The sequence below is a fragment of the Mus musculus genome, chromosome 11, assembly GCF_000001635.26.
Source record: "Mus musculus strain C57BL/6J chromosome 11, GRCm38.p6 C57BL/6J".
NCBI classification, from domain to species: domain Eukaryota; kingdom Metazoa; phylum Chordata; class Mammalia; order Rodentia; family Muridae; genus Mus; species Mus musculus.
This window is the reverse complement of record NC_000077.6, coordinates 59,032,588-59,058,891: the sequence shown is the minus strand read 5'-3', so window position 1 is coordinate 59,058,891 and position 26,304 is coordinate 59,032,588. Positions and strand designations below refer to the sequence as shown.

The 26,304-nt window shown below is 53.3% G+C and overlaps 1 protein-coding gene across 2 annotated transcripts in view; it reads left to right on the top strand.

Annotated features, from left to right (window-relative positions):
- Nucleotides 1-26,304, top strand: part of Obscn (obscurin, cytoskeletal calmodulin and titin-interacting RhoGEF) — a 142,120-nt gene that overhangs the window by 77,484 nt on the left and 38,332 nt on the right. The window contains exons 48-75 of one of the 2 annotated variants that reach the window (NM_199152.3): nucleotides 2,668-2,931; nucleotides 3,252-3,515; nucleotides 3,855-4,118; nucleotides 4,467-4,730; nucleotides 5,055-5,318; nucleotides 6,181-6,447; nucleotides 7,098-7,364; nucleotides 7,489-7,761; nucleotides 8,316-8,591; nucleotides 9,019-9,215; nucleotides 9,392-9,467; nucleotides 14,739-15,011; nucleotides 15,778-16,053; nucleotides 16,583-16,870; nucleotides 17,040-17,327; nucleotides 18,308-18,681; nucleotides 19,694-20,570; nucleotides 21,079-21,357; nucleotides 22,076-22,154; nucleotides 22,424-22,542; nucleotides 22,748-22,945; nucleotides 23,481-23,513; nucleotides 23,761-23,859; nucleotides 23,979-24,197; nucleotides 24,695-24,755; nucleotides 25,110-25,180; nucleotides 25,876-25,998; nucleotides 26,127-26,266. In NM_199152.3, coding sequence (NP_954603.3) covers nucleotides 2,668-2,931; nucleotides 3,252-3,515; nucleotides 3,855-4,118; nucleotides 4,467-4,730; nucleotides 5,055-5,318; nucleotides 6,181-6,447; nucleotides 7,098-7,364; nucleotides 7,489-7,761; nucleotides 8,316-8,591; nucleotides 9,019-9,215; nucleotides 9,392-9,467; nucleotides 14,739-15,011; nucleotides 15,778-16,053; nucleotides 16,583-16,870; nucleotides 17,040-17,327; nucleotides 18,308-18,681; nucleotides 19,694-20,570; nucleotides 21,079-21,357; nucleotides 22,076-22,154; nucleotides 22,424-22,542; nucleotides 22,748-22,945; nucleotides 23,481-23,513; nucleotides 23,761-23,859; nucleotides 23,979-24,197; nucleotides 24,695-24,755; nucleotides 25,110-25,180; nucleotides 25,876-25,998; nucleotides 26,127-26,266 — 6,473 coding nt within the window. The remainder of the gene's footprint in view (nucleotides 1-2,667; nucleotides 2,932-3,251; nucleotides 3,516-3,854; nucleotides 4,119-4,466; nucleotides 4,731-5,054; nucleotides 5,319-6,180; nucleotides 6,448-7,097; nucleotides 7,365-7,488; nucleotides 7,762-8,315; nucleotides 8,592-9,018; nucleotides 9,216-9,391; nucleotides 9,468-14,738; nucleotides 15,012-15,777; nucleotides 16,054-16,582; nucleotides 16,871-17,039; nucleotides 17,328-18,307; nucleotides 18,682-19,693; nucleotides 20,571-21,078; nucleotides 21,358-22,075; nucleotides 22,155-22,423; nucleotides 22,543-22,747; nucleotides 22,946-23,480; nucleotides 23,514-23,760; nucleotides 23,860-23,978; nucleotides 24,198-24,694; nucleotides 24,756-25,109; nucleotides 25,181-25,875; nucleotides 25,999-26,126; nucleotides 26,267-26,304) is intronic. The other variant, NM_001171512.2, reaches the window with a different exon arrangement.

The following is a 26,304-nucleotide window of genomic DNA, read 5'->3' as shown; positions in this document are numbered from 1 at the left end:
CTTAAGTGCACACACACACACACACACACACACACACACACACACACACACACAGCCGTGAGCTACCATCCCAGCTGTAGCCATCTACTTGAAAGGTCACACTTGTAGCAACTGAATGGCTGTATTGTTTAGTTCATCATCTAGGTCTCAGAAGTTTGACAACCTTCTCCTTTCCTCTGGTCTCTGTTCCTTCTAGTCTAACTGTTATTTCAACTGGTAAAATATTCTCAAAGTCCTCACTTTCCCATGGGGTCACAAAAGGGGCCCCTATAAGCCTTTCATCTTTAGCTGTGGCTTCCACTGAGATGATACAATTAATTACACCCTGACGTTTTCTTCAGAACGTTCTCTCTCTCTCTCTCTCTCTCTCTCTCTCTCTCTCTCTCTCTCTCTCTCTCTCTCTCTCTCTCTCTCTCTCTCTCTCCCTCCTTTCTTCCCTCCCCCTCTCTCTCCCCCTTCCCCTCCTCCTTCCCTCTCTCCCTCTCTTCCCTTCCCCTTCTTGGCAGCATAGATAGGCTGTAAATACTCTAAACCTTCAGTTCCTTTTCTATTTTATTTAGTAGTTCTTTGATTTATCTCCTTATTTTCTCACTGTTACTATAAGCAGAAAGAAGAAACCATATTATACCGCCAACACATTGCCTATAAACTCCCTCTGGGGCTCCAGTTTTACTGTTTCCAAATCCTGCATTCCATGAGGCACTGAACATGGCCACGTTCCCTGCTCCTGTCAGAAGGCTCACCTTCCTTCTTTCTAGATTCATTTCCCATTTCTGTCTGAGACATTAATATCCGAATTTCCAGACTCTTCCCAACCATGTTGATTTTCTCTAATATATACTTCAAAAGTCATCCATCCTTTATCCTTTACCTGTTCAGACAGCCCCAGATTCTTAGGTATTTGGTACAATAGGATTCTTAAATTTGTGTTGTTTGTGTCACCGTCACAAAGAACAGTAGATCAGGACTCTTAAAACAGAAATTAATTTCCTTTCTATATTGAAGGTCTGTGATCAGACTGCCAGCAGGGTTAACTCTGTCAAAGGCCTCTCACTGAGTCCCAGGTAGTTGGAGTCCCTAAGTCTTTATACTATCATCTTGTTTGTATCCAGATGTCTTATAGGGACACTATTCTTATTGGCTTAATCATTCATCTGGATGACTTCATTTTACATTTCCACCTCTGCAAAGGCCAATTGCCAAGTACAGTTTTTCTGACATTGTATTGATTTAATATACATTTGGTGATGTACAGCCAATTTCAAATGTACCCAGGGTCAGTTCTTATCAGTCAGTGGGAAGGACAACAGGACAGATCCAAGGCTCAAAGTCTTGCTAGGAAGCCCCAGCTGCAGTCTATCTGGGACCAGGTGACATGAGCCATTGGTGGCACCAACGGGTGGAGTGTGACTCTAGTAGTGTCAGGGCAAGAGTGTGGTGTACAGGAAATATGACATTAGATGAGCAGTAAAAGTGAGTCCAAGCACGAACAGTGCCAAGTTGGAGGCCCTGTGTGAAGGGGTATCCCATCTATGAGGCTGGAGGACATCACAATTGCGAGATTCCCCACCATGGAGGTCAGTTGAGAAATGTTATTGCATGTATGGCTTGATCTCAAATGCCTGGAATATCTCCTAGTGGTGGGGGAGCAAAGAAAGAACAATTGAGAAGATGAGTCTGGAATGACACTCATCTGCCACTCAGCCTGCGTCTCAGTAGCACAGCACAGGAACCTCACGTCACACACTTGAATCTGCTTCTTCCCGTGATCTTCGGCCCTTCTGCTTCTGTTTCCTTCCTGGATACTCAGATAACGACTGTCCAAACTCTCATGGTGTTTCATAGCTTCTGTCCACCTGATCCTTCCTAGCCCTGCCCACACGATTCACAGAAGAGCTGAAGTCCAAGGAGTTCATGGAAGGGTGCACAGCCACTCTGCAATGTCAGCTCAGCAGAAAGGCCTCTGTGGAGTGGGAGAAGGGAACCGAGACTCTTAGGGACACAGACAGATACAAGCTGCAGCAAAAGGGGGCCATGCGTGAGCTGCAGATGTACAGCCTGGCCATGTTAGGTGCTGGAGAACACACGTGTGGGGGGGGGGGGGGAGCAAAGATAACAGCCATGCTGACTGTCAGAGGTAAAGACCACAACTGCCTAAGTAGATCTGGGTGACAGTGTCCCAGTATGAAGGTCATCTTGTCTGTCACTGTGTGGAATCCAGTCCTGCTTCGTGGATTGTGTTATCCAAAAGACAACAGTATTTGCAGCAGCTTCCCCACAGCCTTGTGCTGCTGTGGGGTTTGTGTTGTTGGTTCCCGTGTGTCTTGTCTTAACTGTCATGTCCTGAACTCCTGTATTCTCTAGGAAATCTGAGGTTCTCCATGTGATTCTGACCACCTTTGGGTCTACATGCCAGTTTCATATGAAGTAGAAAGCCTGAGGAGGCTGCAGATTGGGCCCTGTGGAGACATGCACAGGCTAGCCTGAGGAATTAGATTAGGCCCTGTGGAGACATGCACAGGCTAGCCTGAGCAATACCACACCAAGTTCTCAGCAGATTCCCATGTGCCCTTTTGTTGAGTTCTGTGTCTTCTCTGTGCAATCCGTGGTCTGACTACCACATGCTCTGATATAATGATCGCGCCTGTGTCTTTCTGACCTCCCTAGCACTGCCCCCCAAGTTTACAGAGGGTCTGAAGAAGGAAGAGGCCACAGAAGGGACCATGGTAACACTGAGGTGCCAGATGAGCAAAGAAGCCACGGTGGAGTGGAGGAAGGGAGCAAAGACCCTCAGCGATGGGGGCAGATACAGCCTGAGGCAGGATGGGGCCATGTGTGAGCTGCAGATCTGTGGCCTGGCTGTGGAAGACGCTGGGGAATACTCATGTGTGTGTGGGCAGGAGAAGACCTCAGCCACACTGAGTGTCAAGGGTAAAGATCATCTGTGGCCACCTGAATATATGTCTGTTCTCCATATGTGACTTAGCTCCTGTAGAGTGACCCAGGGGCTATCTGTCCTGTATTTATGGTCATCATGGGATCTCCATCACTGCTCCCAATTGACCAGGAGATGTTCTCATGTTCATGTCCACCCAACGCCTGGGCTCGTGCTTCCTTTCCATCTGTTCCCTGATTCACTGTTCCTTATATAACTTCTGCGTTACAATGTGCGTCTCCTTGTGTATCCCATGTTCTGTGGAGTGTGTCCTTCAAAGAGTCCCACGTTCTCAGTGTCTGCTTGGCCCTTTCAGCCCTGCCCCCCAGATTCATAGAAGACTTGAGAAGCCAAGAGGCCACAGAAGGCACCATGGCCACTCTGAGGTGCCAGATGAGCAAGGCTGCCCCTGTGGAGTGGAGGAAGGGGTCTGAGACCCTGAGAGATGGGGACAGATACAGCCTGAGGCAGGATGGGGCTGTGTGTGAGCTGCAGATCCGTGACCTGGCTGTGGAAGATGCTGGCGAGTACTTGTGCGTGTGTGGGCAGGAGAAGACCTCAGCCACACTAAGTGTCAAGGGTAAAGAACACCTGTGGCCACCTGAACCTGAGGTTTAGTGTCTCCATGTTGTCTCATTGCTGTCTGACTTCATATGTGACACAGCGCCTGTAGTGACCCAGTGGCCTTGTAACTAGGGTCATCTGGAGATCTCTACCACTACTTCCAATTGTTCAGGAGATGTTCCCATGTTCATAACCACCGAGACCCGTGGGGTCTTGCTTCCTTCCATCTGTTCCCTAGTTCACTGTCCCTGACTCAAATCCTTCGTCAGAATGTGTGTTTCCTTGTGCATTCGTGTTCTGTGCAGCATGTCTCTCAAAGACTCCCACGTTCTCAGTGTCTGCTTGGCCCTTTCAGCCCTGCCCCCCAGATTCATAGAAGACTTGAGAAGCCAAGAGGCCACAGAAGGCACCATGGCCACTCTGAGGTGCCAGATGAGCAAGGCTGCCCCTGTGGAGTGGAGGAAGGGATCCAAGACCCTGAGAGATGGGGACAGATACAGCCTGAGGCAGGATGGGGCCATGTGTGAGCTGCAGATCTGTGACCTGGCTGTGGAAGACACTGGGGACTACTCATGTGTGTGTGGGCAGGAGAAGACCTCAGCCACACTGAGTGTCAAGGGTAAAGATAACGTGTGGCCACCTGAACCTGACACTTGTTGTTTCATTGCTATGTTTGTTCTCCATATGTGACACAGCTACTGTGGTGACCCAGTGGCCATCTGTTCTACCACTACAGTCATGTGGCCATCTCCATCTGTGCTTTCCAAATACCCAGCAGATGTTCTATGTTCACATCTGTGCCACTGCCCTCTCTGTTCCCCATGAGTTTGCCTCTGTCACCATCTGTACCTTCCTTCACATGTTTACAGTGATTTTTTTTTCATAGTGTGTCATTCTTTCTGAGTTGTGTGTCTTGTGTGTGGTGTTCTCCAATTTCACATTCTCAGTGTCTGTTTGGCTCTTTCAGCCCTGCCCCCTAGATTCATAGAAGATTTGAGAAGCCAAGAGGCCAGGGAAGGTACTGTGGCCACTCTGAGGTGCCGGATGAGCAAGGCTGCCCCAGTGGAGTGGAGGAAGGGGTCAGAAACCCTGAAAGATGGGGACAGATACAGCCTGAGGCAGGAGGGGAACCTGTGTGAGCTGCAGATCCGTGACCTGGCTGTCGAAGACACTGAGGAGTACTCATGTGTGTGTGGGCAGGAGAAGACCTCAGCCACACTGAGTGTCAAGGGTAAAGACCATGTGTGGCCACCTGAACCTGAGGCTTAGTGTCTCCATGTTGTCTCATTGCTGTCTGACTTCATATGTGACACAGCTACTGTGGTGACTTAGTGGCCATCTGGCATTTATCTGGAATCATTCTGTTTCCTGAAGACATAATCTTATTTCATATCTATTGCTCTGTCTTCTGTTCCTTGTGAAGTGTTTTCTCCCATCTACCCTCTATACCTTCCTTTACTTGTTTTCTGTGGTGTTCCTAGTCCTTTGTGGGTGAGTGTCCTGTGTACAATATCTTCCAGTGTCAAGTTCTCAGTGACTCCTTGGTCCTTCCCAGCCTTGCCAGCCAAATTCATAGAAGACTTGAGAAGCCAAGAGGCCCCGGAAAGTTCAACAGTCACATTGCGGTGTAAGCTAAGCAAGAAGGCCTCTGTGGTGTGGAAGAAAGGGTCTGAGACCCTAAGAAATGGGGCCAGATACAGCCTGAGGCAAGATGGGGCTGTGTGTGAGCTGGAGATCCGAGACCTGACTGTGGAAGATACTGGAGAGTACTCGTGCACATGTGGGCAGGAGAGGACCTCAGCCACACTGAGCATTATGGGTAAATGCCTCCTGTGGCCACATGATGGTCTTGGATTTCCATTCTTGTTCTATATCTGCCTTGTTCTACTTGAGCTCTCCCCAGGGTTACCGTATTCATGACTGGTCTCAGCCACAGCACTCTCCAGGGTTTTAGCGTCTGTCCCTCAACCCTTATGTCCTCACACCACCAGTCACCCTGCTGGGGCAGAATCCTCCCCTCCCTCACCATGTTCTCAGACGTTCTACCCTTTGCCATCCATATTTCAGTTTCTGTGTGTCAGGTTTAGCCAAATACTCTCTTTTGCTGGGGGTAAGTTGGTTATCCAAAGAGAACAGGTGGGTCCCCCAGTGGGTCCCATAGTCTTCAGAGTGGGGACATGTTCCTTGTGTGGCCAGTGGTTGCTCCAGAACCCTACCTGATCTTGCACAGTCTGGCTATTTCCTGGGGTCTATGGGACATACTGTGCCTTAGTATCAGAGGGACAAGTCCATACCAGCAGCCTGGGAAGGGCCAGGCTATGATTCAAGGTGATCTTGGAGAACAAAACCCTCTCTGGGTTCTGGTCTGTAGGAACATGACTAGACTTGATTCTATTCTGGGTGGTCTGATGTGAGTGTCTCCCTGGGTCCTTTGTATATAGCCCTGCCGGGGACCGGATTGTCTAAAAGGGAAGCAAGCACCCAGGGTCAGATCTTGAGTACTTCCTAACCTCCCCACCAGCTCCCTTGCCCTGAAGCCCACCTAGACCCACATCCCCATCCTGCATCAACCCCAGGGCTGCCTTGGGACTATAGAGGAGCTCGGCCTCACCCTGTCTGGTACCTGAGGTTACTCAGAGGCAAGGCTGAGTTGAATCTGCTAGCCTCTCATCTCCTCGCAGCTCCACAGGTGGTATTCCAGCAGCCACTGCAGAATCTGCAAGCAGAAGAAGGCTCCATGGCCAGCCTGCGGTGTGAGTTGTCAGTCCCCAACGCTGCCATGGTCTGGAGCAAGGGTGGTCTGGAGCTGCAGGGTGACACGCGCCGAGAGGCACGGCAGCAGGGGTGTGTGGCAGAGCTGTTGCTTAGGGACCTGCGTCGCGAGGATGCGGGCGAGTACAGTTGCACCTGTGGCTCTCAGACCACAAGCGCCACGCTCATGGTCACAGGTGGGTGCCCAGGGCTGGTTGACTCCATCCAGGCTTGCGAGCTGGCTGTGTGGGTACAGTTTTCATGCTGACCTTCACAGTCGCAGCCCTGTTTCATGGATCCCAGCCAGAATTCACTCAAAGTGGTGGCCCTGAGCTCTGCCTCCCTAAACCGTAGCTGGACCTCTGAGGGTCTCCTGAGCAAATCCTTTATTCTGTCATTGTTCCGGGACGTTGTTCATGCTGTCCCTCCTGTGGTAGCTTCTCTATTGTCTTGCCAGGTGACCCAAGTCTTCCATGTCCTCTGTCTCCATATCTGTCCCATAGCCCTTTCTGTCCCATATATTATATTATATTATATTATATTATATTATATTATATTATATTATATTATATTACATTACATTACATTATATTCTCACTTCAGGGTCCCCATGACCTCAGCTGCTCCTGTTCTCTGTAGCTCCTCAGGGACATCTCTCCATGTGTTCTCCCTTCCCTGCTAGCTTCAGGTGCAGAAACTCCTTTTATTGCTGTATACAGCTCTGCAGTTCCTCCCTGCTGTGGTGTCCCGTGAATCCTGACCACGGATGTACTGTGGGTGATTCCCTGACTGTAACAGCCTTATCAAGTCAGGGACCTTCTCTCATTGCTGTCCCTCGACCTTGCAGCTGCTCCTGTGCGGTTCCTCCGGGAACTGCAGGCCCAGGACGTAGATGAGGGGGCCACCGCACGCCTGCGCTGTGAGCTGAGCCGGGAGGCTGTGAGCGTGGAGTGGCGCAAGGGCTCCTTGCAACTTTTTCCTTGTGCTAAGTATCAGATGGTGCAGGAGGGCACAACTGCGGAGCTGCTGGTCCATGGGGTGGAGCAGGAGGATGCAGGCGAATACACCTGCGATGCAGGCCACACGCAGAGCATTGCCAGGCTCTCTGTCCGAGGTGAGCTGCCTCTGGTTGGTATATGCCCCAGCCCTTTCCATCTCCTTGAAGAGCAGGGGACCTTATTCAGTCAGGATCAGGGAGTTGGAACCCACGGCTCTAAGTATTCTTTGATGGTCCTCAGCCCCCAAGCCCAAGTTCAAGACCGACCTGCAAAGCACAGAGCAGGAAGCAGGTGGCACGGCACGGCTGTGTTGTCAACTGAGCGAAGCTGAGCCAGGGACTCCAGTGCAGTGGCTCAAGGAGGGGGTGGAGCTGCACGTCGGCTCCAAGTATGAGATGCGGCGCCAAGGGGCTGTGTGCGAGCTGCTGATCCATGGGCTGGAGGCCAAGGACACTGGAGAATATGCCTGCCTGGTGGGTGGCCAGAAGACCTTGGCCTCCCTCAGAGTCAAAGGTGAGTAGCTAGACTCCAGGAGGAAAGTTTGAGCCCTTCCCACCATGCCCACTCCCTAGGGATCTCCTGGGTGCAGCTTACACTGGGGCCAGGGCCTTCATGTCCACCTCATTTCTGCACTACCTCCAGTTCTGATTCTCTGAAGGGCCCTAACAGCCAGGACAAACCTCAGTCCCCACAGGTGGCCCTGCCTCCTCTTCTCCAGCCAGCAGGAAATTCAGCATTGCTTTGGGGCATTCTTTGAGCCCTTACTTATTCCTATAGAAGGTTTTGCTTCATGGTGAACTAGCCAAGATAGGGCTGGCAGCAGTATCAGGGCTGGTAGCGGTATCAGGGCCAACTGCAGCGCTCAGCCCTGTGTAACCAGTTTTCCTCTTGGACTGTGGGGAAAGCAAGTTCCCCCGCTCAGCTTCCATGCTGTAAGGCCAGCAGGTGACCTGCTGTGTCAGGGAGCAGAAGAGCCCTGGATGTCAAGGAAGGCTTTCAGGAGAAGAGGCCATGGGAATTTGGCTCAGACTGATAAAGACCCTCTCTCCTCTGTGCTCCTCCCCCAGAGCCTGAGGTGACCATCGTGCGGGGACTCGTGGACATGGAGGTGCAGGCCGATGAGGATGTGGAGTTCACTTGCAAGGTGTCACAGGCAGGAGCCACAGACGTGCAGTGGCACCTCCAAGGTCTGCCACTGCAGAGCAATGAAGTGACAGAGGTGGCTGTCCTTGCGGACGGCTGTACCCATGTGCTCCAGTTAAAGGGTGTGACACTGGAGGATGCTGGTACTGTCTCCTTCCACGTGGGCGGCCTTTCATCTTCTGCTCAGCTCACAGTCCGAGGTATCTGGCCCTGGTGGATCGTGGCTTCCAGCTCCTGGGAGAAGACTATTCAGGCTTAGGCAAATTTGGGGAACACAGATAGATAGGCACTTTTGGGAGGCTGAAGTTCTGGTTGTGAGGACCTGTGTGGTAATTTCACAGGTGGATTTGGCAGGTAGGCAGGTACAGTGGGCTTCCCAAAAGCTCATATAGTGTTGGTACTTAGAATCTACCTATCCCTCAGAGATTCTGCAGACTGTACTATGCCAAGTCCTAGGTTCCCTCTCGATTCTCTGTGGGCCTGAACCTGGGGTGTGTTCTCTATATAGATCTAGAAAGAGAGTTGAGAATTGGACTGAGGTAGCACGTGACTCCAGGGATATGGGAGCTCTACCATTTGAGAGAACATTCCAGATGCAAAGGCTGATGCCCGTGCTTTTGTGTCTAGTCCCTGAGGTGACCGTTCTGGAGCCCCTGAAGGATGTGCAGCTCAGCGAGGGCCAGGATGCCCACTTCCGGTGCCGACTGTCCAGGGCCTCGGGCCAGGAGGCTCGCTGGGCTTTGGGAGGGGTTCCCTTGCAGTGCAACGAGATGAACGACATCACTGTGGAGCAGGGCACACTCTACCTGCTCACTCTGCACAAGGTGGGGTTCTGCTTCTGCCTGCACATAGAAGGTTCTGAGATCATTAGGGAAGGTCTTCCTCCAGGGCAATGGGTTGGGGAAGTGACAAACCCCTATCACTGGGGCCTGGGAAGATGGATCGACCCCTTTTGGACAGGGCAGGGTGCCAACCAAGCATCTTACTCCTGCCTCCTCAGGTGACCCTGGAGGATGCTGGGACCATCACTCTCCAAGTGGGCTCATGCTCCTCAGAGGCCCAGCTGAAGGTCACAGGTGGGCATCCCTATCCTACCTCTGCCTTGCCCAGTGGGTGTCCTTTGTCTCCTGGCTCTGCAGCTGCTGCAGAGGGGGTTAGATGCCCAAGGTTTCTAGCTGTGATTTTTGAATGGGGGCTGGCAGTTTTTCAATGTGTAGTATCTCAGGCCAGAATTGTCACTGCCTCCTGGAAAAGCGAGAGAGTCTGGCTAGCCTGGGCTGGGTCTTACATGGAGATAAGGGCCAACCATGTGGTTTAGGTCCGTGTACATGTATATATGTCCATGTGTACGTGCATATATGTCCATGTTGATGTGCATTTACTTACTCAAAAGGCTTAGAGATATGGGTGTGACCACACACCTATGACACATGTGTGGATGTGGCCATCGTAAATGTGGCCTGTGCCTGGCAAACAGGACTTCAGGAACCCTCAGTGTAGAGTACACTTTGTCCCCAGAATATGTCCATCCTATAGAGCTCGGCTTTGAGCAACCTTTCCGCACTGCCCCAGCCCTGTTCTCAATGTGATCCCACTGTTGCGTCCATCCTTCTCCCACTTACTGATTTACCCGCCTCCCATGCATGCATCCATCCATTTACAGCCACCATTTGTCTCCCAGCTAAGCCCATTCTTCATCAATCTTCCATCCATCTTCCACCCATCTTCCACATCATGCTACCTATTTATCTAGCTACTTGTTTGTCCATCTATCTACCTACCATCCATTTATCATCCACCCATATAACCATTCACCTCTCTACCACCTATATACATCCATTAATTTACTTATTATGCAACCATTCATCCAACCACCTTCCCACCATCCATCCATTCATCTACCCATCTATTCAAGCCCTTATTTACCATCCAACCTTATTTGCCCTATTCACCATTGGATGAAACCTCTGATCTCCTACCTTTCATGTCTAGGAGTTCAGGATGGGTTACATGTAGCTTTGCTATAATGGAACCCTCAGTCGCTGAGGGGAGCTAGACATGGAGAACAGAGCATATTCTGAATGACATTTTCCTCGGGGACTTTAGAGATCACCCGACATGGTCAACTCTATGGGGTTGAGAAAGGCTGCCAAGTGCCAACGCCTTTAAGTTGACTGGGGAAGAATTTCATGGTTGTCTTGAGTAGGGGAAGGGCAGAAAGAGCCTGTGTTTACTGGGGGACAACATGGAGCTGCAGGATGTGCTTCGGCCCTGCTCTAGGCTAGATGTTCCCGTTCTGAGAGAGCTGGCTCATCTGAGGCTTTGTGGGGTCTAAGGGGAAGTGGGCACCCAGGTAGCTTTGTGATGGCCAGGCTGGGAACTTGTGCCAGAGGAGGACAGTCATTGGAAGATTGTGTGCAAAGACTTCTAAAGGAGCTGTCTGGGGTGATCCTGGGGGGCTGTCCTATCTTCCTGGATACTGATGTCCTTCCAAATGGATCCTGGCTGACTCCTCTCAGTCTCATCCTGTGCTGTAGAAGCAAATGGAACAGAGGGATCTGGACTTTGCCAGTTGCCCCCGAGAAGGCATCTGGTCAACATTCAGAGAGGAACACAGGGTAGTGGTGGCATCCTCCTTGCCTGGCTCCAGGTAGCAAGTGTTGAAAGGGATTGTTGATTTTTTTTCCCGTCTGGTCTGGGCCATGGGAAAGTCAACTATGAAACCATTAATGCCCCGGAGTGCTTTGGCCATCCATCCGCTGTGATTACCCCAAATATCCATTCAGGAGGTTGATGGGATGCAGGGGAACCAGGTGGAGGGCATTAACACCAATGAGGCTCCTGAGCTTGGAGCCTGCTGTGCAGTGGGGAGTGTTGGTGGGGGTGCAGTATACCCAGTAATTAAGGCCCCTGAGTCTTTAGGCTGGCAGAATCATGGAGGACATCTAGATAGAGTGCCCCTGTCTGCGTCTATACCCTGAGGGATGGAGAGCCACTTCCAGGGACTGAGCCCCATGGTCATGGAGCAACAGGTCCTGGCTGCCTCCTTCTTCCCATACTAGGTTAGAGGAGACACCTGTTGTCAGAAAGAGCCCCAAATGTAGAGTTTATCCTTTGTTCCTTCTGAAAAAGATGACAGAAAGATGTTGTTGGCCTCCTGAGGATGAAGCCAGAAGTGCTCCAACTGTGTGTGGGATGTTCATTAGCTCACAGGCTTCTCCTGGACTCAGTGTGGATTGTCTCTGTGCTTTTCTCCCAGCCAAGAGAGGATTTCTGGCTGGGATGGATTTCTGGACCTCTGGTCCAAGCTGTTCTGGTCTGGGTAGTACCTGATCCCAGAAGATTCCAGGTGGCCCAAATCAGTCAATCTCAAGGTTGTTCCAGCAAAGCCACTTGGGACCCCAGTGCTGGGTACAACATTATAACTGCAGTTCCTCTCTCCATTCTGTACAACACAGGACAGCTGACTAGAACAGTGGGTTCCCCACACACTAGGCAATTCTCCAACAGGTACCAACTGGATGCACTTTAACTTGGTTCAATTCTGACACTATCCAAAGTGAGCACAGACTCACTGGTTACAGACTCAGTCCCATGAGATGCCTCCACCAGCAAAGTCAGTTGCAAATCTAAGCTTGCTGACTAAGTGGGTGTGAGCGAGGCTCACACTGTCCTCCTGGGTTTGCCCAGTTTTCTAGGACAGCTGAGAGTCACGAACCAGTTACTGTTCACACAGTGTCACACAGGACACTACCCAGCAACCGTCAGAGACTAGTTAGTGTTGGGGGCGGTCGACAGGTACCCCATCCATTGTCCACTGATTATGCTCCATGCCCTTGTACCCCAAATCTTGAAGTCCATCAGATTTGCTTACATTCACCTCCAGCCTTGCTGCTCTCTCTCTGAGACTGGTGGGTAGGGCTAGACTTTTGAACCCTCTTGTCACTTGGTCTTCCTGGTGACCAGCCCCTTCCTGAAGCTCACATGTCATTAGCATAGCCTCTGATGTGATCAATAGGTTAGCTATGTATAAGAGCACTTGTGACATTCAGAAAGTTCTGTGTTAGGAACTGGGACAGAGAACAACCTAGGTGTCGGATCACAGTCCCACAGCAGTGTCTATGAGGGTGTCCCCCATGTCCATAGACCCCAGGGAACCCCAGCCCAGACTTCCTTCTCACCTTCTTGAACAGAGGCGGCACTATGCCTGGTACGAGGCTTGCAGAATGTGGATGTCTTCGCGGGGGAGGTGGCCACGTTCTCCTGTGAGGTATCTCGCGCAGGTGGGCCAGAGGCCCGCTGGTGGCTGGATGGCACCCTGCTTCAGAACAGCCCTGAGAGTGCCATCACTGTACAAGAGGGCATTGTTCACTCCCTCACGCTCTCGGGCCTGGGGGTGGCTGACTCAGGCACCATCACCTTCCGCACAGGGCCCCTGGTCTCCACAGCCAAGTTATTGGTCAAAGGTATTGGCCAGTGGGGACCTCCCCATGCTGGTGCTTCTGCTCTTGCTGTCCCCGCATGCCTCCTGCAGAGTTATGGGGGGAGTTGAGGAGTGTCAGGTACTGACCCCAAGGGCCGTAGACTAGGCATTGCTCTATGCCTATCATGTACCCAGGACAGCCCCGCGTGGGCAGAGAATGAGCTTCCATTCACTAAGTCTCCATGAATTGTTTAGCTGGAGACTGGCCTGCACATTTGCTGTGTGGGACCTACACACACTGACCTTGTTTACCACCCCACTGCCTAGACATCCCAGCCAGAAAGGGTGGTGCGTAGGGGTAGTGCTTCCTGGGCTCCTGATGGAGAAACCACCACTTCCGGTTCTGGTTTGTCCCTGTGCACACCTGCTTTTATTCCTGTGGGAACCCTCCTGGGGAAGAGTTGGCTGGGCAGGGAGTGCAGAAGGCTACCAGGGAGTCCAAACAGCGCATCTGATCTTTCATTCAGTGCCTTTGCCTAAGGCCTCCTGTAAGCCAGATCCAGGGTGAACAGCCATTGGTTGAGTAGGATTTCAACAGGTGGGGATGGGATGGGGCCCAAGGGTATCAGCTAGCATCTTTACACTCATGGAGAGGGGCAAGATGGGCTGCAGCTTCAGACTCCCAGGATCTGGAGTCCAGGTGTGTTTAAGATGGGACCTGTGTGTTCACCTTGGGCTAGAGGAACCCAGCCTGGACAGACAGCCTGACATTGTCATCTGCCATGGGCAGAATGAGGCATGTCTGATATGTAGGGCTCTTGGGCAGCCATGATGGGTCCCCTTCCTGGCCACAGGCCAGGCACCTGTTGCTACGCCATTGCCTGCCAAAGCTCCATGCTTGCAGCAGCTGAAGCCACTAACACAGACAGCGGAAGGTGGGTGGGCCATGGTGGCACTGTCCCAGGGACTGATGCATGTCTGCCATGTTGGCCGACAGATCCCACAGTGGAGGTGGTGAGTGCCATGCAGGACCTGGTGGTGGAGGAGGGTGGCTCAGCTGAGCTCCTCTGCCAGTACTCGCGGCCCGTGCAGGCCACGTGGAAGATGAACGAGCGGGAGGTGTGCGCTGATGGGCACCGTGTCATCATAGAGCAGGACTGGACCGTAGCCAGGCTGACCCTCAGGCCAGCCCTGCCCTGTGACAGTGGCATCTATTCTTGTGAGGCTGCGGGCACTCGAGTTGTGGCACTGCTCCAAGTGCAAGGTGAGGCCACCTGGCAGGCAGGCTTGACATAATTAATCATGGTAGAAAGGCAGGCAATGGCCGCCAGCCTTGCAATGCAGGTGACCTATACACTGAGAATATCTATATGGGTGGTGACACAGAGCTATATCTAGGTCAGGGCACAGTCTTGCGAGCTTGTGGCTTCTATGACAAAGTGGCTAACATAATTGGCAAGAGGGGAGGGGTATGAACTTGGGAGGTCATCGGTCAATACATATTTAGGAAAGCATCATAGGAGAGGTCTAGTGGTGCTTGTTAGGGACTTGAGGGAAGGGTGTGGCCCACATCTTGAAGCTGCAGGCCCACTGTGGGAAAGGACACAGCTCTACATCTCCAGAGGGCCTGAATCTGGGTTTGTGAGGTTCTGGTTTGTGAACACCTACGTGGCTTCCCATCTGTGAGGCACAGGATGTCTCTCAGCTGTGTGGAGCCCTGTGCTAATGTGGAGAGAGGATGATGGGATGGGCGAGCTGGATGATCCCATCCCCTCCAGTGGACCCTGAATGCCACCCTCCATGGTGGCTGCTGGGGTCCTGTTCTGTTTGGCTCTTTATAGTTGGGGGAGGGGGTGGTTCTTGCAAGAAACACTAGTGAAGAATTGCTGGAGGCACAAAATCCTAAGCCCCACTTTCTCTGCAGCCAAGAACACGGTGTTGCGTGGCCTGGAGAACGTGGATGCACTGGAGGGCGGTGAGGCTCTGTTCGAGTGCCAGCTGTCCCAGCCTGAAGTGGCCGCCCACACCTGGCTGCTGGACGACGAGCCTGTGCACACGTCGGAGAAGGTGGAGGTGGTCTACTTTGAGAACGGACTGCGGCACCTGCTTCTACTCAAAAACCTGAAGCCACAGGACAGCTGCCGAGTGACCTTCCTGGCAGGGGATGTGGTCACGTCCGCATTCCTCACTGTGAGAGGTGCCAAGCTGAGGGAGGGTCCGGTTGGGTAGACAGGGTGAGACTCTTCCACTGGAGGCTGAGCTGTGAGCAGAGGTGGTAGTGAAGGGGCTCCTTTGAGAATCTGTCCTCTGAGGTCCCTCATCAAAGGCTGTGCAGGAAGGGAAGAATGTTGGATTTGAGTTCTTCCCACCTCCCAGATTGTGCTGTTAGCCCAGTGGAACTCAATAGGATCAGAGGACAGGCCTCTGGGATGAGAGCCACATGTGAGAGAGTCACCGCTGGGAACTGCCACTCTTCAGGGGTGGGGACCCCAGTGAGAAGACTGATGTCTCTAGGATCCCTTCCAACAAAGGCTCTACCTGTCTGGGGAAGAGTTGGCTGGGCAGGGATCCTCCAGGCTCTTTCCATAGGTGGCTGGACCTCCTTGGTCTACAGGGATTTAGAGACAGTGGGCTGGAGAGTGGAGCAGGAAATGGGGAGGCAAAGGACGTCTCTATGACACCTTCTCGATGGAGCTCCCTGAAATCACTCAGGACTTTCCCCTTAGAGTCCCTGGCAGCCATCAGAGCAGTGACAGTGGGACCTGTGGGTGAGGGTTGTTGACCTTCTAGACTGCCCAACATGAGGCCTTCCCAATCCAGGACGATTAGGTGAATTGTCATTCTGAGACACCTCCAACTTGAGGCTGGGTTGAAGGAGGCTTTGTAAGGGTTCAGGGGCCTCGCACTCCTTCTCGGGTGCACCCCCACCGTCTGCAAATGCTCACCCATCCTTTTCCCCACAGGCTGGCGCTTGGAGGTCCTAGAGCCCCCACATGATGCATCTGTGAAAGCTGGTATGCAGGTCCGCTTCACATGCATACTAAGTGAGGCGGTGCCTGTGGGTGAGGCTACTTGGTACATCAACGGGGCTGCCATCCAACCTGATGACACTGACTGGACAGTCACCACAGATGGCAGCCACCATGCCCTGACGCTGAGCAATGCCCAGCCCCAACACGCAGGAGAGGTCACATTTGCAGCACGGGATGCTGTGGCCTCTGCACGCCTCTCTGTGTTGGGTAAGTGGTTGGCAGAGATCCCTGCCTTACAGTTTGGGTCTGAGGCACACTCAACCCCCACCTCCCCAACCCCCAAACCACTGTGCCTCAGATGGGTGACCATCAAGAACTGGATTTTCTGCCGTTCCATTAGATCCCCCAGAGCCTGAGGATAGTGTCTTCCACAGGCCCAATAGGGTGGCTGACTAGAGATGCTTACGCTCATCCTAGAGTGCTCCCTGAGGCTAGAGTCCCTTGAGATCTTACTCTGTCCCTTTCTTCTTTGTCTAGTGTAGATATAAGCCTAGCTCTTGGGGGGAAGGGTCAAGAGGAAGGAGGTCCTATAGTGGTGGATGCCAAGATGCACAAACACCAATCCATGGAGACTTCAGGAGCATCCCTTGCTTTCTGCACCACTGGGTTCAGGGTCCTACAGAGCTCATAAAGAAGTCTACCCCAAAGTGTATGCAATGTCTAGTACTGGACCCCAGCAACTGCTGGAAGGACTGCATGCCTCAATGTGTGTGCTAATCTGCACTCTTCCACGCAGCTCTTCCTGACCCCCCTGAAGATGCTGAAGTGGTGGGGCGTAGTGACCATTCTGTGACCCTATCCTGGGTGGCTCCCATGAGTGATGGAGGTGGGGGTCTATGTGGTTATCGTGTGGAGATGAAGGAGGCATCCACAGGCCAGTGGCAGTTGTGCCATGACTTGGTACCTGGTCCAGAGTGCGTGGTGGACGACCTGGTCCCCGGGAAGACCTACCGCTTCCGAGTGGCAGCTGTGGGTCCAGCAGGTGCTGGGGAGCCTGTACACTTGCCCCAGATGGTCAAGATAGGTAAGTTACTGCTTTCAGTCCAAGAGAGGGCCCAGCTGCACAGGTGGAGGGAGGGAGCCTTATAGGGTGGTGCAGTGATTCTGGCTGATGTGGCCTCTCCTCTGTGAACACTATTCTTTAGCAGAGCCAATGGAACCTAAACCAACCCCAGCCCCTGCCCCTGCCCCAGCCCCAGCCCCGGCCCCGGCCCCGGCCCCTGCCCCAGCCCCTGCCCCAGAAACACGGCAGGCAGTAGTTGGTGAAGACATCTGTCTGGAGTTGGAAGTGGCAGCTGATGGTGGCGAGGTCGTCTGGCACAAGGGAACAGAGCGCATCCAGCCCGGAGGGCACTTTGAGGTCCTCTCTCGGGGTCAGCGGCAGATGCTGGTGATCAAGGGCTTTAGGACCGAAGACCAAGGGGAGTACCGCTGTGGTCCCATTCAGGGTCTGCCCTCCTCAGGAGCTGCCACGTTCAATGGTGCGTCTGGGGCCTGGAGCTGGATGCTCGGGGGGGGGGGGGAGGGAGGGAGGGTTGATTTGGCCTTTCTTTTGATGCGTTCTGGAGACAAAGCTGAAAGTCCTTTCCACGACTCCATGTGACATGCCGAGAAACCAAGGCTTGGCCAGATGAGGCAGGTCTCATGTGACTGAACTATTCTGTAGGGCAGCCTCCTGTCCCTGAGTAGGATTGATGATGGATTTCTTAAGTTCTGGGACCCCTGCCCACAAGAGTTTGGAGGCCTTTTTCTGGAGCTGTTTCTGCTTGGAGCGTGGCCTCTTCTCAGTGTTCCCTGCATTCCAAGACGCTCCCATACACTACATACACACTGTCGGCACTGTGACTCACCCCACTGCGACCCTTCCCACCCTGGGAAGCTCCCTCTGCTCTCTAGCGTGTCCCCACTATGATCCTCCCTTGCTCTTAGTCCTCTCTGCTCCCCTGTGCCTGGAGTCCTACCTACACTAAGAGTCTCGGCCCTCGCCCCATGCTCTCCCAATTGTGCTGAGTCCATCCCTTAACTCAGCTCTTCTGATGGAAGCCCTCTGTGTTCTGGGTACCTCCTTTATCCACTGCACTCTGAGCCACACACTGCGCTAGGGTCTCCTCTTGCCTTCTGGGCCTGCCCCAGTATAAGCGCATCCTTTCTATGTAGTGCTAATGTCCTTGTGAACCTGGGATCCTGTACCAGCAGCAGGGCTGAAGAGGTGGAAAGAGACCTAATTTTATTTCTGCTGAGATAGCTTCTGTTCTGGTCGAGTTACTGTAGGCCCCTTGTGGGTGGAGGTAAGGATCTGAGGCTTGGAGCGTCTCAGCATAGATAAAGGTACCTGGCGTATGATGGAGAACAGAGGTCCAGACGACCACAGCAGGGTCATACCCCATCCAACAGCACAGGCTGGCTTGGGCTTGCGGCTCTGTCTGATCTCACCCAGTGACTATTCTGTTGCCCTCCTCAGTGGTCATGACCTCAGGCTCTGGGGATGAGGTCCCGGCACAGCCTAGCCTGCCTCCCGAGGCAGCCCAGGAGGGTGACCTGCATCTGCTTTGGGAGGCCCTTGCCCGGAAGCGCCGCATGAGTCGGGAGCCCACGCTGGACTCCATCAGTGAGCTGCCTGAGGAAGACAGCCGTGTGCAGCATCTGCGGCAGGAGGCAGAAGAGACAGCTCCCGACCTCTCTGAAGGCTACTCTACAGCGGATGAGCTAGCACGCACAGGAGAGGCCGACCTCTCACACACCAGCTCTGACGATGAGTCTCGGGCTGGCACCCCTTCCCTAGTTACCTACCTCAAGAAGGCCGGGGGTCCTGGGATCTCACCCTTGGCCAGCAAGGTGAGCCTCCTAGTTGGCCTGCAAGAAGGGGGGTGGGTGGGAGGTCTCAGGTCTTCACCATCCCTTTCTGTGCCCATCTCCAATCCCATAACTCACCCATCCATTCATCCATCTCAGCGCCATCTACCCATAGTGCATAATCTTTCCATCTCAACATCCATCAATTAATCTACCATCCACTCCTCCACCTATATCTGCATCTATCTGTCTGTCCATCTACTCATTATCTGCTCACCATCATTCATTTTATCTTTAAATCAGCCTGTCCACTCATCCAAACATCCTTCTATACCCCTGTCCATCTGTCTGTCCATTTGTCCATTATTTGCAATTCATCCTCTCATCTGTCCACCATCTATCCATCACGCCTGCATATGTTGAGCTGTTAGGACACTTATCTATCAGCCTAACCCCACCCACCTGTCCACTAATCTATGATCCAAACCTCCCATACTTATATTCCAGTTTATCCACTTATCATGCCATCTGTTTGCCCGGTCATCCATCTATCCACTGTCCACCCATCCACCATCTGGTTGTTCCTCCCTTCACTCAGACTTTTGTGCACTGTCCCCCACTCACCATTCTTCACCTGCTAGTTACTCTTGTATTTGCTTGCCTGTTCATTTTTCTGCTGACTTGTGTACCCACTCATCTATCCAACTATCTTTCCATCCACCCATCCTCAGCCACCCTCCCACCATCCATCCAACCACCTGCCTGCCTATTTTTTCTTGCATTTTCCATATACCCACCCACACACCTACTAAACAGTTACAAGAAATGATCACGGCCTTTGTGATATTTCCCACGATGTTGTTGGTCCCCCTTTGGGTCACTGTATACTTTGATTTCTAGGAAGAGCATTGGCTTTGCAGAGCAGTAGTAGCAGGACTCTAGCAGGCACCTGGGCAACCACTAAGCTGGAGGCAGATGGTGTGCTGGAGTGGTACTGGGCCTGGAGTGTTCTTGGTCTTCATTTCCCTGTCTTGCTCACATCCTGTGTCCGTAGCATGAGGCCCAGGTGACCACGTCTGTGAAGCCACAAAAGCAGCAGGAGCCAGTCGTGCCCACGTGCCCACCGCCGGGAGACTTGAGTGCAGCAGATTTGATGGATCCATCCCTGGACAAGGCTGCTGTGAAGATTCAGGCTGCCTTTAAGGGTTACAAAGTGCGGAAGGAGATGAAACAGCAGGAAGGGCCTGTGTTCTCACGAACATTTGGGGACACAGAGGCACAGGTTGGGGATGTGCTGCGGCTAGAGTGTGTGCTGGCCACCAAGACTGATATGCGGGCCTGCTGGTTGAAGGATGGCATCGAGTTAACAGATGGGCGCCATTACCACATAGACCAGCTCAAGGATGGTACCTGCTCTCTGCTGGTCACTGGCCTGGCCCCCACTGACTCTGGCCGTTACACCTGTCAGGTGAGCACCAAGTCTGGCCGTGTGAGCCACAGTGCCTGCGTGGTGGTCAGTGGGACAGAGAGCGAGGCCGAGAGCTCCTCTGGGGGCGAGCTGGATGATGCTTTCCGCCGGGCAGCGAGACGCCTGCACCGCCTCTTCCGCACCAAGAGCCCAGCTGAGCTTTCAGAGGAGGAACTCTTCCTCAGCGCTGATGAAGGCCCCGGGGAGCCAGAGGAGCCCGCAGACTGGCAAACATACCGAGAGGATGAGAACTTTGTGTGCATCCGTTTTGAGTCCCTTGCAGAGGCCCGCCAGGCAGTCACCTGCTTCCGAAACATGTTTGCCACTATGGGCATCGGGGTGGAGATCAGCCTAGGGGAGCAGGGACCCCGGGGAGTGGAGATGCGCATCGGCAAGGTGGCCCCTACTGTCACCCCTGCAGTGCCGCTTGCAAAGACACCTGGCCTGCAGACTTCAGATGCTGGTGAGTGAGTCTGTGGGCTGCAGCAGGCTGGGGTTGAGGGAGCTTGGCCTGAGGTAGGGTAGAGGAGAGGATGGAGGCTGGCTGAGGCAGAAGGGAGCTCTGGCTAGTTGTCTCCCAGCCTGTGGGGGGTGGCAAAGCCCTGACTTTGAGGTTAACTAGTTGAACTTGAACCTCAGTTCTGTATTTCACCAGCGGTATGTACTTAGGTCCATTCCTTATGGTAGCTTCCATGTCACTTACTGAAAGCAAGACAACGTCAGTGTGCACTGTGTCTCTCCTGGGCTAGGAGGTTATAAAGATGACCCTCCATGCTGTGTCTTGGGACTTCTCCCCAGACTGGGGCATTTGGGGTTTAAGGCCCCACTAAAGTTCCAGCCTGTGCATCCTTTTCCAGTTATCCACTTCTCTGCCTCATGGTAGTTGGGAACCAAGAACAAATTTTTAGAGGCTGAGGAATGGAGAGAAGCTCAGTGAGAGAAGTTGAGCACCCTCTCTCTGCCTGTGTCAGCCCCAGTGTTCCTGACCGAGCTGCAGAACCAAGATGTGCAGGATGGATACCCCATGAGCTTCGACTGCGTGGTAACGGGCCAGCCTGTGCCCAGTGTGCGCTGGTTCAAGGATGGGAAGCTGCTAGAAGAGGATGACCACTATATGATCAATGAGGACCAACAGGGGGGTCACCAGCTCATCATCACAGCTGTGGTGCCGGCAGACATGGGTGTCTACCGCTGCCTGGCGGAGAACAGCATGGGCGTCTCCTCCACCAAGGCTGAGCTTCGTGTGGAATGTGAGTGCTGGACTGACCTGAGTGTCTCTAGGGTGGCCTGGGCGAGGTCTGATCACCTCCCAAAGACCCAGCTTCTAATTCCAATGCCACACTGATTAATTATTTTTATACATTGTGTGTATGCGCGCGCGCACGCGCACCATGGCACTTATATGGTTGTCAGAGGACAATTTGTAAGAATTGGTTCTCTCTTTCAACCAATTGGGGTTCCAGGAATTGAACTCAGGTCACTAGGCTTGGTGACAAGCACCTTTACCCTCTGAGCCATTTGGTCAGCCCAATATTAACATCTTAAAATGTGTGTTTCTGAGGCATGAACATTCTGTGTGTATGACAGTAAGGAAATCTACTCCCTCTTACCATGTCCTGGACAGAAAGTCCCCAGCAGTTAGTTTTGAGGCCAGTATCTCTTTAGCCACTCATGGTATTGTAAGATGGAACCAGGAGGTTCTGCATGTGCCACTGTAATCGATGAAGATTGCAAATTGTTTGACATCTATAGATCATTGGGCTAAAGAGGCTTGCAGTTAGTTAAAGCCTGGCAGTGTGGGCCCAGTCCCAGGCTGGGGCGGGGCAGGTGCATGAAGCTGTTGCCCTTCTCCAGGTTGAGTGCAGGTAGCTTGCCACGAGGCAGCATGGTCAGAGCCTCCTAGGGACAAGGTGATCCAGGTGCACATGTGTTTTAGACCTTGACTCAGAGTCACCCTTCCCTTTCCAGTGACCAGCACAGACTATGATACTGCTGCGGATGCTACTGAGACCTCATCCTACTTCAGCGCCCAGGGATACCTGTCCAGGTGAGGCCCCTCAGAGATGAAACATTCCAGTGGCTGACTCTCCCAGGGCCTCTGAAGAGGCAACCTTGCTGTCTGGGGATGGGAGTCAGGGCGTTGACAAGCCAAATCTTGGTTACTTCTATTAGGCTATGGTGGTTCTGTTTCCTTTGTCCCTCAGTTTGGGGAATGTCAGTATCCCTCCATGTCTGACAACACCCCGTTGGCCCTCCTGACTTGAGCCTTCTTACTTACTACTTTATGGGTGTCCCCTTGTTTGTCCTTCCTGCCAGTCGGGAGCAAGAGGGAACGGAGTCAGATGAGGGGCAGCTTCCCCAGGTGCTGGAGGAACTGAAAGACCTCCAAGTGGCCCCCGGGACACGCCTGGCCAAGTTCCAGCTCAAGGTGAAAGGTGAGCAGCTGATGAGGATTGTCACTGCCCCACAGATCAGAGGCCATGTCCTATCAGCCACAGTTGGGAGGGGATCCCAGCCAGCATTGTTTGGGTGGTCATGTGTGTGTCCTTCCCCTTTGGCCTCTGAGGGACCTCTGCTCTGGGCCTTCTATTATCACTGGGAGATGGCCTTGGGGTGACCACCTGCCGATGTTTTCCTCAGGCTATCCAGCTCCCAAACTGTATTGGTTCAAAGATGGCCAGCCCCTGACCACGTCTGACCACATCCGCATGACTGACAAGAAGACCCTGCACACCCTGGAGATTGTCTCGGTCACTCGGGAGGACAGCGGCCAGTATGCAGCCTACATCAGCAATGCTGTGGGTGCTGCCTATTCGTCAGCCCGGCTTCTGGTCCGAGGTGGGTGTCCTGAAGGACTGAGCAGAGCTGAGCTGCAAGCCCTATCATTATCACTGCAGTCACTGCTCTAGTGAGCAGAGACTCAGATGGCCAGGACTCAGCCACGCAGGGGACAGGTGACCACGATGGTCTTGAGACCCCCTCTTCCTGAACTTGGAAAGTGAATTCCAAAATTGCACCTAATCTATCTTGCTATGAGTGTCTGTGCTTCCTGTGGTCTCTTTTGCCAGAGCTTGGGAGATGTGGCTCCTAAGCTGCTAAGTTGTGCACATGCCCATGCATTTGGGTGCAGATAAAGGCCACAGGTCTGGGGAGGCTGTGGGTAACAACGATGGGGAGCAGCATGTCATCCATCAGGTCCATGTGGCCCGTGGCCCCATGCTAAGTGACCAGTTCCACAGCTCTCCAGCTGAGGTTTCAAGAGGTTCGGGTATCTTTGCCTTGGGAGTGAGGTTACCAGGACCAGTGCAGCACCATGCATGGAGTTAGAGGTCAGAGCACCTATGGTGCTGAGAGTCTGACTCTGTGTTTTCAGGTCCCAGTGAACCAGAAGAGAAGCCAGCATCAGGTGAGAGAGCCCCAGATGGGCACGACAGGGTAGTAGGCCATGGGCAGGAAGCTAGAGTGGATGGACCTGGGGTTGGCTGCCATAGAAGTGTGGATAGTCAGTGGACATAAGTTTCAGGGATTAGGAAACCAGAGGTGGTTTGGGGTTTTTTGGTTTGTTTTGTTTTGGTTTGGTTTGTTTTGGTTTTTTGGTTTTGGTTTTTGGTGTTTGGTCAGGGGATCCCTATGGATTGGCTGTGTCATTCTAGATGTTCATGAGAGGCTGGTGCCACCCCGAATCCTGGAGAAGTTCACCCCCAAGAAAGTGAAGAGGGGCTCCAGCATCACCTTTTCAGTGAAGGTGGAAGGTGAGGTAACTCACAGACAGGATGACAGCTACCCATGATGCTCTGCCCCTGGGGAGGACCCAGCGCCTGGTGGGGCTCTGTCACTATCAAGGATGAACTCACTGCCCTCTGTCCCTCAGGACACCCGGCCCCCAGTGTGCATTGGCTCAAGGAGGAGGCAGAGAAGGGAGTCCTGTGGATTGGCCCTGACACCCCGGGCTACACCATGGCCAGCTCTTCCAAGCAGCATAGCCTGGTCCTGCTGGACGTAGGCCGACAGCACCAGGGCACCTACACATGTATTGCTACCAACCCTGCTGGCCAGGCGCTCTGCTCTGCCAGCCTGCACATCTCTGGCTGTGAGTGAAGGGTCAGGATGGTAGTCAGGTTCCTGTCCATGGGAGGGGCACCAGATCTGGACAGTGTACAGCTTCAGGGGCTTGGTGACCTTAAACATCTGTACTGGGACCAGACTTCTCTTCTACCTCCCATTCTCTCATCAGGACACCCCCAGAGCATCTCAGGTCTCACAGTGCGGGAGAGTTTGGGGTTTCAGAGTCTCTCAGGTCCAGCACTCACACCTATGCTGTATAGGGGGTCTCCAGGGTGAGCTGAGCTCTCTGATCCAGAGCCTCACCCACCCCTTTGTGGGCTGGCACTCTGAGGGTAGTCTCATGTTCTTGGTTACCACGGTCAGGAATGGAGCAGGACCATTTGAGAACATTCCCTGCTCAGGGTTCAGAGAATACAGTCCAGATTCCTGGGGCAGCTCAAACCTCCTGAGGATTTCTGGACCTGGAGTTAGAGGCTTCAGGGTTCAGGAATTCACACTGATGGCTCTCTATTCTCTGGACAGTGGCCAAAGAAGAAGAGCAGGAGAGAGTGAAGGAGGCCCTCATTTCCTCTTTCCTGCAAGGGTGAGTGTGAAGGCCCCAGGGCCAAGATCACAAACCAGGCCTACGAACTGGGAACAGGACAACTGCTGCTGGTGGAGACCAGCCTGTCCCGCAGTAGAGCCCAGTTGCGGCTTGCACAGGCTATGTACCTGGGCTCAGCCCTTCCCTCCCATGCCTTCATTTCTCCAGTGTAGAATGAGGGTTTCTCAGGATCCCTCTAGTGTGGAGTTGATGACTGGGGTCCTAGACCATTGCCTCCAGACCCTTTCCTGTCAGAAGCCTCTGCCCAAGGGTGGAAGGTGGTAGGCAGAAGGTGGTAGGCAGAAGGTGGTAGCTCCTACATCAGGCCTCTCACGATGCCCCTTGTTTCCACAGGACAAGCCAAGCTGTCTCAGCCCAGATGTCAGAATCCGCAGGTTTTGCTGATCTTGTCGGGCAAAGCAAAGGTACAGGCAGGGTGGGCACACGTGAGCCATTTATGACCTCAGTGGATCTGCGAACCCATGGGATGCCAAGGGAGGCCTAGCCTAGACTCAGAGCTCATACCCTGAGGGCTGTGGAGGCCAGCAAGCCTGGCATCAAGAGCAGGGGTGGCAGGAATCATATTCCAGATCCTCCACAGCCTGATAACCAAGGCCTGGCCCCTATGCAGCTCTGTCCTCTTTCTCGCCCCCTACCCCATAGCTCTGATGGCCACCAGCTGCTGGTGTGTCCACTATCCATAAGCTGCCTGATGTTCAACAGCACCTACTGTGCCCAAATCATAACCCAGATTCTGGCTGTGCCATCCACTCCCCAGTTGGCTGCCATCCCTTGGCTGCCCAATGGGTACCCTGTTGATCCTTAGCCACCTACACTGTTCTTCAGCTGCAGCTACTGTGTCCCCTCTGTCTAGGCTTGGTTTTTCTTGCTCTTAGGCCCATTGTCTCAAACCATGGCAAGCCTACCATGACTTCTTATGGCCAGCCTCACCACCCCAATTCTAGAGGCTGCTCTCCTTTGCCAAGCCCAGCACCATTAGGAAGCCTGGCCTTGTTCATCTTCCATCCCTTAGGACCCAAAGTGGGCCTGTGGGGTGGGGAATATTCAGTAGACACATGGGAAAGGATGGTTGATTTAAGGCTCACTTTTATCACCCCAGGCGAGTCTCTGGTGGCTGAGGAGGCCCACAGTCACCTGTCCCTTGCTGAGGTGGGCACTGAAGAGTTCCTGCAGAAACTCACCTCGCAGATCACGGAGATGGTATCGGCCAAGATCTCTCAGGGTGAGGCGTGTTTCAAGGCAGTGCTGGGGCCAAGTGCTCTTGAGCAGAGACAGAGGTTCTCTTGCCTCCTAGAAGATCTGGAAGCTGTCGGGGGTGGGGCGCGAATCACACCCCTTGTTCCCATCCAGCCAAACTCCAGGTGCCTGGAGGTGACAGCGATGAAGAGACCAAGACACCATCTGCTTCTCCTCGGCATGGCCGGTCACGTCCTTCCTCCAGTGTTCAAGAGTCCTCCTCAGAGTCAGAGGATGGGGACTCCCGTGGTGAGGTAGGTGGGCCAGGACCCTTGGAGAGCATGGTGGGGGA